General features: G+C 40.9%; 1 protein-coding gene across 2 annotated transcripts in view; it reads right to left on the bottom strand.

Moving 5' to 3' along the window:
• The window catches only part of LOC117828743 (enhancer of polycomb homolog 1-like), a 51,344-nt gene that overhangs the window by 33,324 nt on the left and 3,101 nt on the right, over window positions 1-14,919 (bottom strand). Inside the window, exon 1 of one of the 2 annotated variants that reach the window (XM_034706044.1) lies at window positions 11,748-12,250. The exons of the other annotated variant lie outside the window; for it this stretch is intronic. Within the exon in view, the coding sequence (XP_034561935.1) occupies window positions 11,748-11,900 (153 nt within the window). The 5' untranslated portion in view covers window positions 11,901-12,250. Of the gene's footprint in view, window positions 1-11,747; window positions 12,251-14,919 lie in introns of those variants that run through there. 2 annotated transcript variants of the gene reach the window in all.

Below are 14,919 nucleotides of genomic sequence, written 5' to 3' on the forward strand. Positions count from 1 at the left end.
ACTGTATGAGTAGAGTATAGAAAATGTGCATGCAGCATATGAATGTCTGGGTTTCCCCTGACACTACAGAGGTTTCTACTTTTCGTTTTCTCAGCATATAAAGCTGACAGAACAGAAAATAAAAACGACACAATGTTTTGGTGTCATTTACGGGGCATGCTGCTTCAGTCCTCTGCTCTGTTTTGGTCTCAGCTCCTCAGCAGAACACTTACACAATCACATCCATGCCAAAGAGGCCCTCAGAGAGCTCCAAAGCAGAGTTCAGACTAAAGATTGCACTGAAACAAAAACCTTTGAAAAGTGGAAGGAAAAGCTGTAATAGAGCAAACTGCTAACCTGAGACCTGAGACACTTTGAGCCACGCTGCCTCCTGCACCACTACAGTCAACCGTGTCTGGTTCAGGGAAATGGGGCATTTTCCAGCAGTTAATTAGCTAAGTTAGTCAGGTACAAGCAAGCAGCAACCTCTGGTCTTGAAATATAAAGCCCATGCAGAAGCGCTAAAAACTGCAGTTCATGGAGCGTCCACTTGAGGCTGGCTGCAGAAACACCAGAAACCACATACACACCCATTCAAAAAAAGACGATCACTACAGCAATAATAAACATGTTTACAGACTGGTTCAAAAAACGGTTTAAGTCTGAATAGCTAATTTCTGTATGGGCACACACTGTACTGGGGATACATTTTTTTATAACTCTGTATTTTCAAAGATACTACACTTTTGAGTTTTGCCCATATAAGGGGGCATGGTTGACTTGATTGACAGGCAGGCACCCTTTAGTTGTTAGTGGACAGGCAACAGGCACGCCTCTTTACCTCACGCTAGCTCGGCGAAGTTAGGTTGTGTTCAGCATTTCCAATATGGCTACCGCCGACAATTGGTTTCAAAACAGCGCTTCAGGAACAGAAGGGTGACGTCATGGATATTACTATTATTTATACAGTCTATCGGTACTAAAAATCGGAGAGTTACTTTGAATATTTTTTCATTTTAAAAGTACAATTTTTAATAGTCTTCACCTGTGCCTGGTTGTAATACAGTATTCCCGCCAGAGGGTGGCAATAGAGCATCTTAAAGCTGTTTGCTAACCCCATTAAATAACAGAAGAAGAAAATATGAACAACAGTTGCTGGATTTTCTCAGTTTCTGAATCTCACACTACTACACTTTGTATTTCCAGAGACTGAGCATGGCTGTAAAATGTAAACATGCACGCCTTGCCGCGTCACAGAAACACCGACATAAAGATAGAGACAGACGCTGTGAGTGCCCGCTACTAGCAGCACCTCGTTCCTGCTCCTGGAAAGGTGTGTGTGGGGTGATTATTCGAATAATCGTCGAACAGAAGCCAATGATTATCGAATAGTATTTGGGCTTAAAGGGTACGAGTCATAAAATAGTCAAAATGATGAAAACCCAGAACTTCCTGACACTATCAAAACAAAGGGAAGGTTACAGTTCATAACTAATTGTGCAAATTGAATGTAGAACCTTATCCAATCACATTAATCTATATAAATCAAACGTTGACTACTTTTGCATTGTGGTATTTTTTCCTCCACCACATGGTTGCCCGTAATCTGAACACTAAATGTTCTCTAATCATTAAAGCTCAGAATTCTCAAAGTTGCGAGTCATATCTGATGATCTGGGGAAAAAAAAAAACAGAATCTGGAAAACATGCAAATAGATCTCATCGGCCTAAAAATACATCTGCATCAAGGGCAGTGCAGTTTATGACAAATGTATGCTCCCCCCTGAAGTACACATTCTTTGAAGGCCTGCTCTCAGCGGTTGATGCAACAGATGGCCAATCCAGTGGAACTGACTGAGGCCCATCTCGCTCTAACACGTACTTTAACAGGGCTCCTACTCGTTTTGCACGCTGCACGCTTCTTTTTCACAGCCACAGATTCTAAGTTGGATTTGGAGATATGGGTCAGCGTTTAATGCAACACTAATTGTGGCTGGCAAGTACGACCGTCAACAAATCTGTGTCTGTGCATGGCTCGTTTTCATCACCTGAAAAACTTGCACAGTTTGCGTGGGAGTTTTAAGTGGTTAGGGACCCGGAGGATAATCCAAAGCCACGAGCAAGCTCTGCATGGAGTAACAGGAGAACCGTATCAGAGCTGTGAGCTGCCATGAAAGGACGCAGCGTGTGTCCAGAGCTGAACCATCTGCCCCTGGTAAGCTTATCAACAGGCCCAGTGTTGTACACTTTCTCTAGAAGCAATACACAAAGAAACACAGCTTACTCCGTTATCTGAACCTGTGTGAATTCAACCTTCAGGGGCCTTAGGATTAAAGTGAAAGTGCTCAGACAACATCCATCACACACTACTTGTTGAGTCTTTGGGGTGTAAACAAACACATGCCTCAAATCACGAGAAATTTGTCACCGACTTACGCCGGCTCGTTCCTCTAAACATGGCTGAATTTGGCATGTTAACACAGGCAAATCACAGGGTTTGGACCAAAACAAAGTGGCGCATTTGGCTTCAATCGTTACAATGTGTGCTGATTGTCCAGCCAAGCTTGTTGAAACTTTCGCACAGGCTTGTTCGCTGCCCACAAACACACAGCCGCCTGCAAATTGCTTACAGTTTCGTGTGAGCCTTCATTTAACAACCCCCTTGTTTCGCCAGTTTAAAACTGCCGAGGCTGTGGTTCCCAAGATCACAGCGTCTTTAAGCCTTAAACATAAAAAAAATAAGCTCTCAAGAAACACTTCAGCTGCAATAGCATTTTTTCCTTTTTTTTTTATAAATTCCCTGAGCTCTCTGTGTAGCAGTTTGAAAGCTGAGGACAAAGCAGAATCAGTTTTATTTGGAGCATAGTGCCAGCTTAAAGCCATGATGAACAACAGCTACCATCACGGGTGAGGAGGGCTGTGTGTGTCAGGAGATTTATTTAGATTGTATGTTGACACAAGGAGTCCATACAGGTCTTATAAAGTGTTTGCATCAATAAGGCAAAGCTAGTTACTCTGTATACTGCAGGAAGTGTCTCAAACATGTTAACATTTCACACCTGAACTCTCATCTGTAGTAGTAAGTCTATTCTCCTTACTGCATGTAGGGCTGGACGATAATTCAATAATGATAATTATCTTGATACAACTTTTCTCAATTCTAAATAGAACAAATGTTCGATAAAAATTCAATATATATAAACAAATAATAACATCCCCCCCAACCACTGGAATGGGAAGGTGCGCTAATGCGCCTTAAACACTAGTTGCCACCCAACATTAGACAAAAGAAGAAGCCTGCATCAAACAGCCAATCATGTCGCAGGGTGAGAGGTAGGCGGGGCTTAAGACATTTGCAACGGAATGTAAACACAGCTGAAACGACACTGAAGAAAACTCAAACCAGCTCAAAACAGAGTCATTAGTCTGACACTGTGTCGACTCTGCGTTAACTTTCAACTTAATACACTTCATTAAATATACTTTCAGGATGTGGGTAAAGAAAGAGTACAGAGATAACTTCTGCTGTGCATTTCAGAAACGTTTAATGACCACCTCAACCGTAGGACAACTGAACACTGAATAACCGTGATGCCTTCAATGCACTGTAGGAAACTATCACTCTGTCTGTAACCCTTAGTTATCTTTAAAGGGAGTGCATGACTCAAAACAATACAATACTTTATAATCTGATACACAGAATAAAATCTGATATATCTTTGTTGTAAATTTAAATCAAAATATGCAAATGATCTTAAGCTGCGAAAAATGATACTCTACAAACTGAAACTTCACAAAAATCTCATCTTAAACAAAAGACCTGCTTCCTGTTAGCACCATCAGAAATGATGGATTGAAGTAGCTTATAAGAAAACTAAATCCAGATACAAGCTAACAAACTGTCTGGTTTCTTCAACTTTCACTCAGGACCAAAAATCTGCCTTTAAAGTTCATTAAGACAATTTGATATTTATCGCGATAATTATCGATATCGACTGATGTGAAATATTTTATTGTGATAACATCATTTTCAATATCGCCCAGCTCTACATGGAAGAATGACTGTGCATATGAAACTTAATAGAGATAGGGATGAATTCCCTGTTTCTGTTTCGTGGACTTCATCTCAGTATTTGTGCATAATAACATAATTTACAACATCGCCCAGCTCTAATTATCCTCAAAATTAGAATGACACAAACAGACCTTGACCCTACAGCGGATTCAAAAGCAAATGTAAATGCCATACATGCATCAACTTGACTCAGAAGTTATAAGTTGCACATCTGAAGAGAGGGCCAGCTACAAGATCAAGATCGCAGTAGTAGTTTTAAAAGAAGACGTAGGTGAACACAAGGACAGGAGTCTATGATTTAATTCCTCACCATCACAGCGCAGGAGTCGTCCTCTGATGTAATTCGTCAAACACACCCTCAAAACTTTCCCTCTATAAATCCCGCTGTCTGACATGCTGATGAACCCGGAGCTCGGAGATTTAAGGAACCTTCAAGAAGAGTGAGTGCAAGGATCCAATTAAACCTGAGCCTGGCCCAGACCAGCCTTTTGCACGCTTTCTGCAGAGGATATCAGCTTGGCACATTGCAGCACGCCACCCCGGGCTGCCTCTGACCTAAAGATATCCTGATCTTTCGCAGCTGTGATCGTAACAGACACGGTTCGCAGTCTGGGATTTCCTCTCCCGAGGAATTGGGTGAGTGGGGATAAAGGGCTTTTGTGAATGGCACACAGGAACAAGTATTCTAGGGTATTCAAAGACATCATGCAACTAAAAAATTAGAGGTAAACAATTCTAAAACAATAATGTTAAAAGTCTCTTAATGCAGGTTTTTCTTTCTCATCTTCCTCCACAAAAAGAAGTAGGAGAGACTTCAATACTGCAGAATTCAAAGTGCTAAAACTCCTTTGTCTAAGATGAGTGTTCGTCTGCTTTACCTCTAACCCCAGGACACTTAAAGATAAAATCAAAACACCGACTCTCTTGTTCTTTCTTTGCACCATATTCCAGGACCGCTGAGACTTCACACTGGCAGCGCTTCTTTTCTTTCACAGCCACAGATGCAGATAGAGAAGAGACAAATGAATATCTATTTTTCACAGCACCACGCGTTCCTTCCATTTAATGTTCCCGAGGAAAATAGATGACTCCAATAAAAGTTGCCATGGCGACCAAAGTGTGGCCTCCAGCAGGTGTTTTTTTTTTTTCAGCTGAGGAGAGAGAGCAACTCTCGAGGAAGGCAATCTGTTCGGTGAGTCAAGGCGTACACCCCGGTTAAAATACACACCGTGAATAAGACGAACGAGACGCCAAGAAGGAAGACGAGATGACGAGACTCAGGCAGAGGATGTGACGGAAGTTTTACAACATCGAGGAATCAAGTGAGGATCAACGTTGTGCTTGGTAGACCGCCAAGAAGCCCCAAAATGACATCATCTAAGAGAGAAAAAACACGCCATGCAATGTTGTTTATGCGCAGCAGCTATGGACACTGTGAAGCCTAGAGCTACCCACTTACATTGCAAACTTGTTGTAGTGGCATTATGGATCCTACATGACTCGCTCTTCTGATTGGCTTGTTCTGAAAGTCCCTTTAGTTTACACCAAGCTGCAAGAATTCAAGCCAATGGCGAAGTGTTAAAGTTGCAGTTCCACGAGTGTCCACTAGAGGCTGGCTATCGGAAGTACCGGAAACCACATACACACCCATTCAAAAAAGCCACTCTTAACAGCAGAAATAAACATGTTTACAGCCTGGTACAAAAAACGAGTGTAGTCTGGATCGCTCATTACTCGATCGGCACACGCTGTAAGGGGGTGAATCTTTTTGAGAGGCACAGCTGACTTGATTGACAGGCGGGAACACTGTAGCTGTTGGCAAGGAGGCTCAAAGTCCGCCTCTTTACGTCACACTAGCTCAACAGCAGTTGGGTTGACTTCAGCATTTCCAATATGGCTTCCTCCAACAATTGGCTTCAAAACAGCGCTACAGAAACAGATGGGTGACATCACAGATACCAAGTCTATTTCAAGCGGCAACCTCCGGTCTCAAACGATGAAGCCCATGCGGAAGTGTTATAAACTGCAATAGATCGAAAATCCGCTTCAGGCTGGCTGCAGAAACACCGGAAACCACATAGACATGAATGGGAAAAAGACGATCTTTGCAGCATTAATAAACATGTTTACAGCCTGGTTCAAAAAAACGCTTGGCACTACGAAGCTAATCTCTCTATCTGCACACACTGTACGGGGGGGGGGGAATTTTTTTCTAACTTGACGGTTCAGAAGATATTAAGATTACCAGTTTTGCCCAAATAAGGACATGACTGACGTGACTTCCAGTCGGGAACACATAGCTATTGGCTAGGAGGCTCAAATTACGTCACACTCTGCCTGGTTGAGTTACGCATTTCCGATATGGCTGCCGCCGTCGATTGGCTTCAAAACAGCTCTCAACTCTCACCATATTTTATACAGTCTTTTATACAGTCTATGCATGCGATGCATTGTTGGAGGGGCATTATGGATCCTACATGACTCTTTCTTCTGATTGGCTCGTTCTGAAAGCCCTTTGAGTTAACACCTAGCGGGAACCTCCGGCAGCGAGAATTGAAGCCAATGTGGAAGTGTTAAAAACTGCAGTTCGTCGAGTGTCCACTTGAGGCTGGCTGTCTGGTACAAAAAATATGTGTAGTCTGGATAGCTCATTTCTTGATCGGCACACACTGTACGGGGTTTAATTTTTTCATAACGCATCAATTTTGAATATATTAAGTTAAGTTTTACATTATGAGAGGCATAGCTGACTTGATTGAAAGGTGGGAAGACTTTGGCTTCAAAACAAGGCTTCAGAAACAGATGGGTGACATCCCAGATACTAAGTCCATTTCTTATACAGTCTATGGTTTACACTTAAAGGCTGACTTATGTTTCTGTGTCGAAATCGACGGCGTAGCCTACACCGGATGCCCGCATAGCTCCCATACCTACGCAGAGGCCTGCGCACGTAGCTGACGTGCACCTCCTTCAAAATGTAACTACGAGTAGAATCAACGTGGACCGCAAGCCCTGTGATTTTAAGAAACTACAGAAAGCTTGTACCGGACTTGCAAAAGTAGCTTGTTATGGAGTCTGGGATTCCTTCATGTCTCTGAGGTCTTGTCGTATATCTGTAATTGTGCTGTTATGGTTTATCTGGCTTTGTCGTCCTTTTGTCGCCTCTACATCGTTACTTGCCTGAGCCTTAACTCTCATGCATTCATCACAGTTTTGGTGCCGTCTCATGTGTTGATGCAAATTGGTCACGTTGCCGTCTAACAAGTTTTGCACAACACTTCTTTTAGTTCAGCATCACCGTGCCTAAATTCAATATATTCCCATATAGCAGTGTTTGTGGTTTTCTTCGCCACCAGTTCAGCGTTGGCTTGCTCGTCGGCATCTACATTCGTCACTGTGCGCCGGATAGCCATGTGACCACACAGACACGCACACAGCAGCTGATGAGCGTCACAAAACAGACTCCAAACAATCAGAGGAGAGGTTGCAACGCTAGACACACGAACTAATGTATTCAAATTGCAGCCTCTGGTGCGGTAATGTAATTGCATACTCAACGCGACTGCAATTAGACGAATCGTGCCGCACTCCTTTACATTCAACACTTTCACTATCTTTCTCAAATCGAACGTTGAGATCCTGGACTGGCTACACCAGCGCCTCTGAAATGTTTCTCTTTCAGTGCAAATAAAAAGAATAATTTGAGACGCCCTGATGAGAAAAAATGGACAAAATGTTCCCGTGTGTGTGTCTGCTGAGGCGGCTGTGCACTGCTTCTTCGGAAGTAACAAAAGCCTTACCGCAGAAAACACTATTTATATATATATATGTTAAAGCCACAGGTTATTAGTAACATAAGTGTGATAAATCCACTTCAAGAGCAGTGACTAGTTGTGAAAAATTGGTCCTTTTGCAGTTAATTATGCCTGAGAGTTGTTGCTTTGAATCCTAATTCAAATGCACACTTTTGTCACTTCAAATGAGCCACAAGAGTCGGCCACACGCTGCAGAATTGGCTTGAAGCGGAGAAGTATACCTGTTGAGGACTACTTCCACATCAAGATCACAAAATCTGCTTCCTCGCTTCTTAAATTGTCCTAACTTTCAGGTCATCGCGCGGTCACTCTGTCACCTCGCAGCACGGCACAGCACCGCTCCATTGTTGCCGGACAGGAAGTGGGTCAGGGAGCTAAGCCATGCACAGCCTTGTAGTAAAACTGTCCTCTTTATCTCTTCTGTCACTCTGTTATGTAATGCCGCGCTGTGTGTGTGTACAGTAGGTGGGGGGGAGGGAGGGAGGGCCGGGAGAGGAGAGGAGAGAGGGGGGTGAGCATGTTTTCTGCTGACTTTGCAGCGGCCCCGTAATGTGCTTTCCTTGTGTTTGTCTGCTAAGGCGTCTCGGCGGCACAGAGAGGGTCTCCTTCTGATGAGGTGACGGGGTGAAATTCAGCTGGCTGCGGCGGGAGGGAGAATTCACACTAGCTCATATACCAGCAAATAACGCCTCTCTATGACCAGCAAGAGCATTCAATATTAACATGAATGATCAAATAAAATCTGAGGGCAATTAATGCACAAAATGCTTATGTGCAGGTTTAGTTAATCAGTCATTTCTGCAGCATAACGAGTAGTGAGGTCTCCCAATTAACTCGTGCATGACATTTAAAAGGCCTACATGACATCTAACCTGTAGTTCACATGGGTCACATTCAGACATCTTTGCACAATCAGTGTGAATGTGCATGCAAACTAATTTGAAACTGTACAAGGGTCATACATAAAAGGAATCGATGATGGGCAGATTTCACAACCCTAAATGTTATGCAAGAAAACCCCTCACCTGTTAGAAAACAGCAGCTCGTAATGATGACAAAGGTCATCCAGACTGTGACGTTAAGCCTCAAAAGTAAAGTCATGCTGAAGTGAAATGTGGTTGCAAATGTATCCTGCAGAAAAAGCACGCCACTGATGTTCGCAGGTGTTACAAATGAAGTTGCAAAAACACCCCACAAGTGTCTGCAAAACACCACAGCTGTTGCATACTCAAGATTCTCTAACCTGGAAGTCATTCTTGCTTCATTATTAATTCCACTTTAAACATGGCTGCAGCAATCACTCCTTGCATCGTGCAGCAGAACAGACGTGTTACTAAAAACATGAATGAACCCGCCTCTGGGACAACACTATCATCACCATACCACACATGTTATAACACATTATGCTTCCATAGGATTGTGCAATATGAATCTGTGCAAGTTATCATTAACCCTCCTGTTGTGTTGCAGGACAAATTGACTCATTTTAAAGTTCCAAAATAAAATTGTTAAAAGTATTATTTGCATTTCTAATGTCAGTGGATGAAAGGCTAGTAGTATTCAGAGTTTCCTTCCATCTTTGGTAATATATGAAGAGTTCATTTGCAAAAACAGATGACTCCCATTTTATAAATCTTCAAAAAACATTTCTTTTTGATATTAATTCCTAAAAAAGTTACATTTTTAAGATACCTCTGATTAGTAGTCATTTTGACTTAGTCAAAGCCACCCAACCTCAGTTGATTGATAATATCAAAAGTTAGAAAAGAAAAACAATGTTGTTTTTAACATTTAAAAAAAGTGAGTTAACTGTTTTTGCAAGTGAACTCTTCATATGCCTTCCAAACCAGCTAAATACAGCATACAAATCTGGGCAGCATTTTCATTTATCAACATCACTACATTAAAAATAATGATAATCCAAATGTAGAATAAAATTAACAAAAATATGTCATGTAAAACTATTGTATTTACATTTAGGTCTTTTCAATGTGCATTAAAAAAGTTTTAACATGAATTTAATTAAAAAACAAGTAAGTTATCTTCATCTAACCATGATAAATGAGGGTTAAAGAACACCATTGCACTAAATATTGATTTAAATGGTTAGTAATGGAGTTCATAATGAGATTTAAAAAACATGTATTGGGTTTCTTTGGGAGACTTTTTAAAAGTACTTAAGACTTACCTTTTTAATCTAGCTTTCAATTTGGAGTAGTTTATTTTAACCCTGGACTGCATTATTATTATTATTATTTTAATCATTATTATCTAAACCATTGTTTTAACATGTATTTATTTATCTTATTTATTTTGTGTTCATCTGATCTCGTTAACTAACTTATTTTAACTTTTCTTTCCACTCTTACTTATTTTATTAATTTTACTGTGTTGATTTCCTTTTATTTTTTTAAGTATGTCTTTTTTTTTTAAATCATGCCTTTTATAATTTTACCATTGCTGTTGTTTTCTGACTGTCTGTTACTCTGTGAAGCACTTTGGGCAACATGTTTTTATGTATGAAAGGTGCTTTATAAATAAAGTTGAGTTGAGTTTTGGATCATTAAATATGCCACGGGTCAAACATTATTGCTGTCCCTATGAGAAAGGAACATAACAGGAGGGTTACATTAAATAGCAGGCACGTTTCTTCCTCTCCCTCCTCTCAGGCAGTATATATGAAGAGTTCATTTGCAAAAACAGGTGACTCAATCTTCAAAAAACATTTCTTTTTTGTATAGGTTCCTAATAAAGTTACATTTTCAAGCTACCTGTGATTAGTAAAGTCATTTTGACTTAGTCAAAGCCACCCAACCTCAGTTGATTAATAATACCAAAAGTTAGAATAGAAAAAACTTTTTTTTTTTTAAAGTGAGTAAACGGTTTTTGCAAATGGACTCTTCATATGCCTTCCAAACCAGCAAAATACAGCATACAAATCTGGGTAAATGTTAATTCATCAACATCACTACATTAAAAATAATAAAAATCCAAATGCAAATGCAAAATAAAATGAACAAAAATCTGTCCTGCAAAACTATTGTATTTACATTTAGGGCTTTTCAATGTACATTAAAAAAGTTTTAACATTAATTTAATTAAAAAACAAGTAAGTTATCCTCATTAAATCATTATTTTTGTGAATTAAAGAACACTATTGCACTTAATATTGATTTAAATGGTTAGTAATGGAGTTCATAATGACATTTAAAAAATATTTAATGTGATTTTTTTTGGTTTAAACACTTTTGGATAACTAAATATGCCCTGGGTCAAACATAATTGCTGTCCCTATAAGAAACGCACATAACAGGAGGGTTAAATTAAATAGCAGGCACGTTTCTTCCCTCTCCCTCCTCTCAGGCAGTGTGCAGCACACATGGCAGACTCTGGAGCTGTCAACACGCAGCATCTAGCTGTCAAACCTAGGGCTGGTGAGGAGGGAGGGGAGGGGAGGCCTCACTGTCTCCCCCTGGCATTCGTTCACGGAAGGTACACACCGTCCGAGGCCTCTCCCCGCTCCCCTCGCCTTCAACCGAGGAGGAGAAAGTCAACAAAATGGTGGAACAGAAACGAATCACGTGACTTCTTTGTGCGTTTGGGCGCAATTTGAAGTCGAGTAAATGAACAGAACACGACTAACGAATAAAACCCCAAACCGTTGTGAGCTTACAAACACACCCGTGTAAGAACGAGGTGGTAATATTCAGGATTCATGGAGCTCCGTCGTGTGCAGGGGGGGAGAAAAAAAACGGCAGTTATGGCGGCCATTTTGCAACAAGCTTGCGCAGGCAAACATAGCGGCGCTCCTTGGGAAAGGGAAAAAACACCGCCAAACTGATCCACCACAAGCCGGGCAGGAATAAGAAGACACATACCGATTCCTCCTCCTTCTCCATCCCGGTTGGCATCTGCGGCACTGCCCGGTTGATTGAGGCATACTCGTGCAGGTCCGGCAAATCCTCGCAGCGGAAGACGGGCAGAGGCTTACTAGCATCTAGCGCTCGAGCCCGAAACGACAATTTACTCATATTTATATGAAAAGATGGAGCATAAATCTACTCGGTCTGCTAGGAATAACAGAAGGTCTGCCTCGAGTTCTCATGGAGGAATCTGTTGGAAGGTCTCAGCCGGTCGATTGAGGAGGGGCAGGCTCGGGTACAGAGCCGGGGACAGGCCCGGGTCTCGGTCGCTCTCTGTCGGTCTCTTTTTTTCCTAGGCTCCGCTGTTCCTCCCCCGGTTCAATACGCCATGGCCAACATGGCGGACATTACAAACTCATGCAGCTCGCAGCTCGCTCAGAGCGGCCCAACCCCCTCGATCACACAAACAGCCATTCCCACGCAGTTTTGCACGCGTGCGCGCTCGCGAGACCCTTGGGGTACTGGGGAGAGGAGGGAGGGGAGGGGAACCGAGGAGCTGGATGCTGATGAAGGGATGTGAACATCTCAGAACATCCTATAATACAGCAGGGTGATGCTGACGTACAAAAACATATTTATTCTCTGCGTGGAAAAAAAAAGGATGCAATAAAAAAAGAGAAGACTGTCTGCAGCGCTGCAGCTTTAACATCATTATAATCCAGGGTTGTTAAAGCATCTCAATTCAGTGGGATTCAGTTACATTATGTTTTTACTGCTGCAGATATATTAAACTTAGATCATGTGTTGGAAGGAATTAAAATAAAAAAAGGACACATGTTCTGCCTTTAGGCGGAGCTGTTATCTGAGGAATATCGCCCTCCTGTGGAACAAACACTACATGTCTCCTAAAGGAAGGATTCAATGTTTTTTTTCTTTGATGCTAAAGTGCTGAACTTACACACAGCTGGAAAAGTGAGCAGAAATGCCTCAATGCAAAACCTATTTTATATTATTGCCATTATAATGACTCCAAAATAAAAAAATGCACAAGAGTTTATATCATACATGCAGGGGCAGTGGGTGCACTGCAGAGCTGATGAATAGTTAATAAGAATGGCAAGATGACTAGGGCTATACAGAAACTATAGAAGAGGATTAGGGCCGCTGCAAAAAAAAAAAATAAGGTCCAATATATATTTTTTAGTATTATTATGAGAAGAAGTCTGACTTTTTTTTATCATAATTCTGACTTTAATCTCAGAATTCTGACATTAATCCACAGGGGAAAATAAAATAATAAGGTCCAATATACATATATATATCTTTTTATTCTGAGAATCGCATAATTCTGACTTTTTCTAATTCTGATTTTAATCCACTGGGGGGGGGGGAATGAAGGTCCAATATTTTTTTATTATTATTATTATTCTGAGAAAAATGTCAGACTTTAATCTCAGAACTCTGACTTTAATCCACTAGGGGAAAAGAAAGTAAAGGTCCAATATATATTTTTATTATTATTATTATTATTATGAGAAAAAAGTAAGAATTCTGACCTTAATGTCAGAATTCTGACTTTAATCTCACGATTCTAACTTTAATCCACTGGAGAAAAAAAAATTAAGGTCCAATATATATTGTTTATTATTATTATTCTGAGAAAAAAAGTCAGAATCCTGAACTAAATCCCACAATTCTCACTTTTTTCTCAGAATTCTGACTGTAATCCACTGGAGAAAAAAAAATGAGGTCCAATATATATATTTTTTATTACTATTATTCTGAGAAAAAGTCAGAATTCCAACCTTAATCTCAGAATTCTGACTTTGATCTCAGAATTCTGACTTTTTCTCAGAACAAAAATAATAAAATAAATATTTTGGACCTAAATTTTTTTTTTTTTTTCAGTAGCCCTGATCCTCTTTCCTACAAAACAGCCAGACTGAAACTGAGTTATTATCAAAAATCATTCAAGCACTCCAACAATAACATTACTTCTACATTTAAATATTGTTATTATAGATCAGTGATTGAAAAATGTCGTTTTTTGGTTGCTTCAAATTGTCCCTTAAACATATTTAAACAAAGAGGCAGGATAGATCTGTGATATTAGCTCCATGCTGTTGTAGCGTCAGTGTCTTGTCTGCAGCTGTCAGATGTGGAGAGATACAGCTGCTGTTGGCCACAGACGAGCTTCAGGACTGAAATCTGAAGAGGCTCTTAAAGCACACACTGATGTACGACAATTTAGTCTCCAGTCGACCGCTTAGAAGATGAGAAACGTTTCATTGTTCTCCAACAATGTGAGAAAGTTTCACATGAATGCATAATTGTTTTAAACAAAGGTCACCTAAGGTTGCATTATTCCCATGACTCTCAGACCTCCATACTCAATGCTGGTCCACTTTAATAAACATTAATGCATGCATTAACTGTTAATTCAATAGAACAGTTTAATGCTTGTTGTTTCAGATGTGCAAGTGTAGGGACGATCTAAACAGCATAACTCATCGTCACCAAAGACAAACTTCATCCATGCAGTCTAGGCCTGCTCTGTTTGTAAAAGCGTCTTGGTGCTATACAAATAAAGATTGATTGATGGATGGATAACTGTTTCAAACGACTCTTTTCTACTTTCCCCAACGATCCCATTTATCCAGTGACAGACAAAACCTACCTCAACATGTCAGATGTTTTTGCACAGATGTAAGCCTACGCACATGCACCTGCTCGAAAGTGTTACTCCCTGTCAAAACAACGCAGATCACAAGCTCTGTGACTGGTCCACTGGGTCGCATTGTATTCCCCCATCCTCCACCTACACTGATTCTTTGACCATGCACTCCGTCTCCTCTCTTTTCTTCTTTGCAGTAATTGCAGTCTGATCAACTGCTGCTCCACATTCATTCCCCCAACTCCAACATCATTTGGATTTTGGGATTTGGTCACCATGGTTTGCTGTGCACAAACAAACACAGAATGTAGTGGGATAGGAAACTGGCGATATGAGTAGCACAGAATCACACTGCCTCCTCAAGTTTAGGCAGAATACTGCAGACACTCCATCGCACACATACGTAGCGCTCACAACGGCGTGGACCACTACGGCATAGCTACGGCGGAGAGGTGTAAACCAGGCTTCATGGTTTAACAGACACAACATATCTACAGGTAAAGGTCACTGCTA

The sequence above is a fragment of the Notolabrus celidotus genome, chromosome 17 (assembly GCF_009762535.1).
Source record: "Notolabrus celidotus isolate fNotCel1 chromosome 17, fNotCel1.pri, whole genome shotgun sequence".
In the NCBI taxonomy this organism is placed as follows: domain Eukaryota; kingdom Metazoa; phylum Chordata; class Actinopteri; order Labriformes; family Labridae; genus Notolabrus; species Notolabrus celidotus.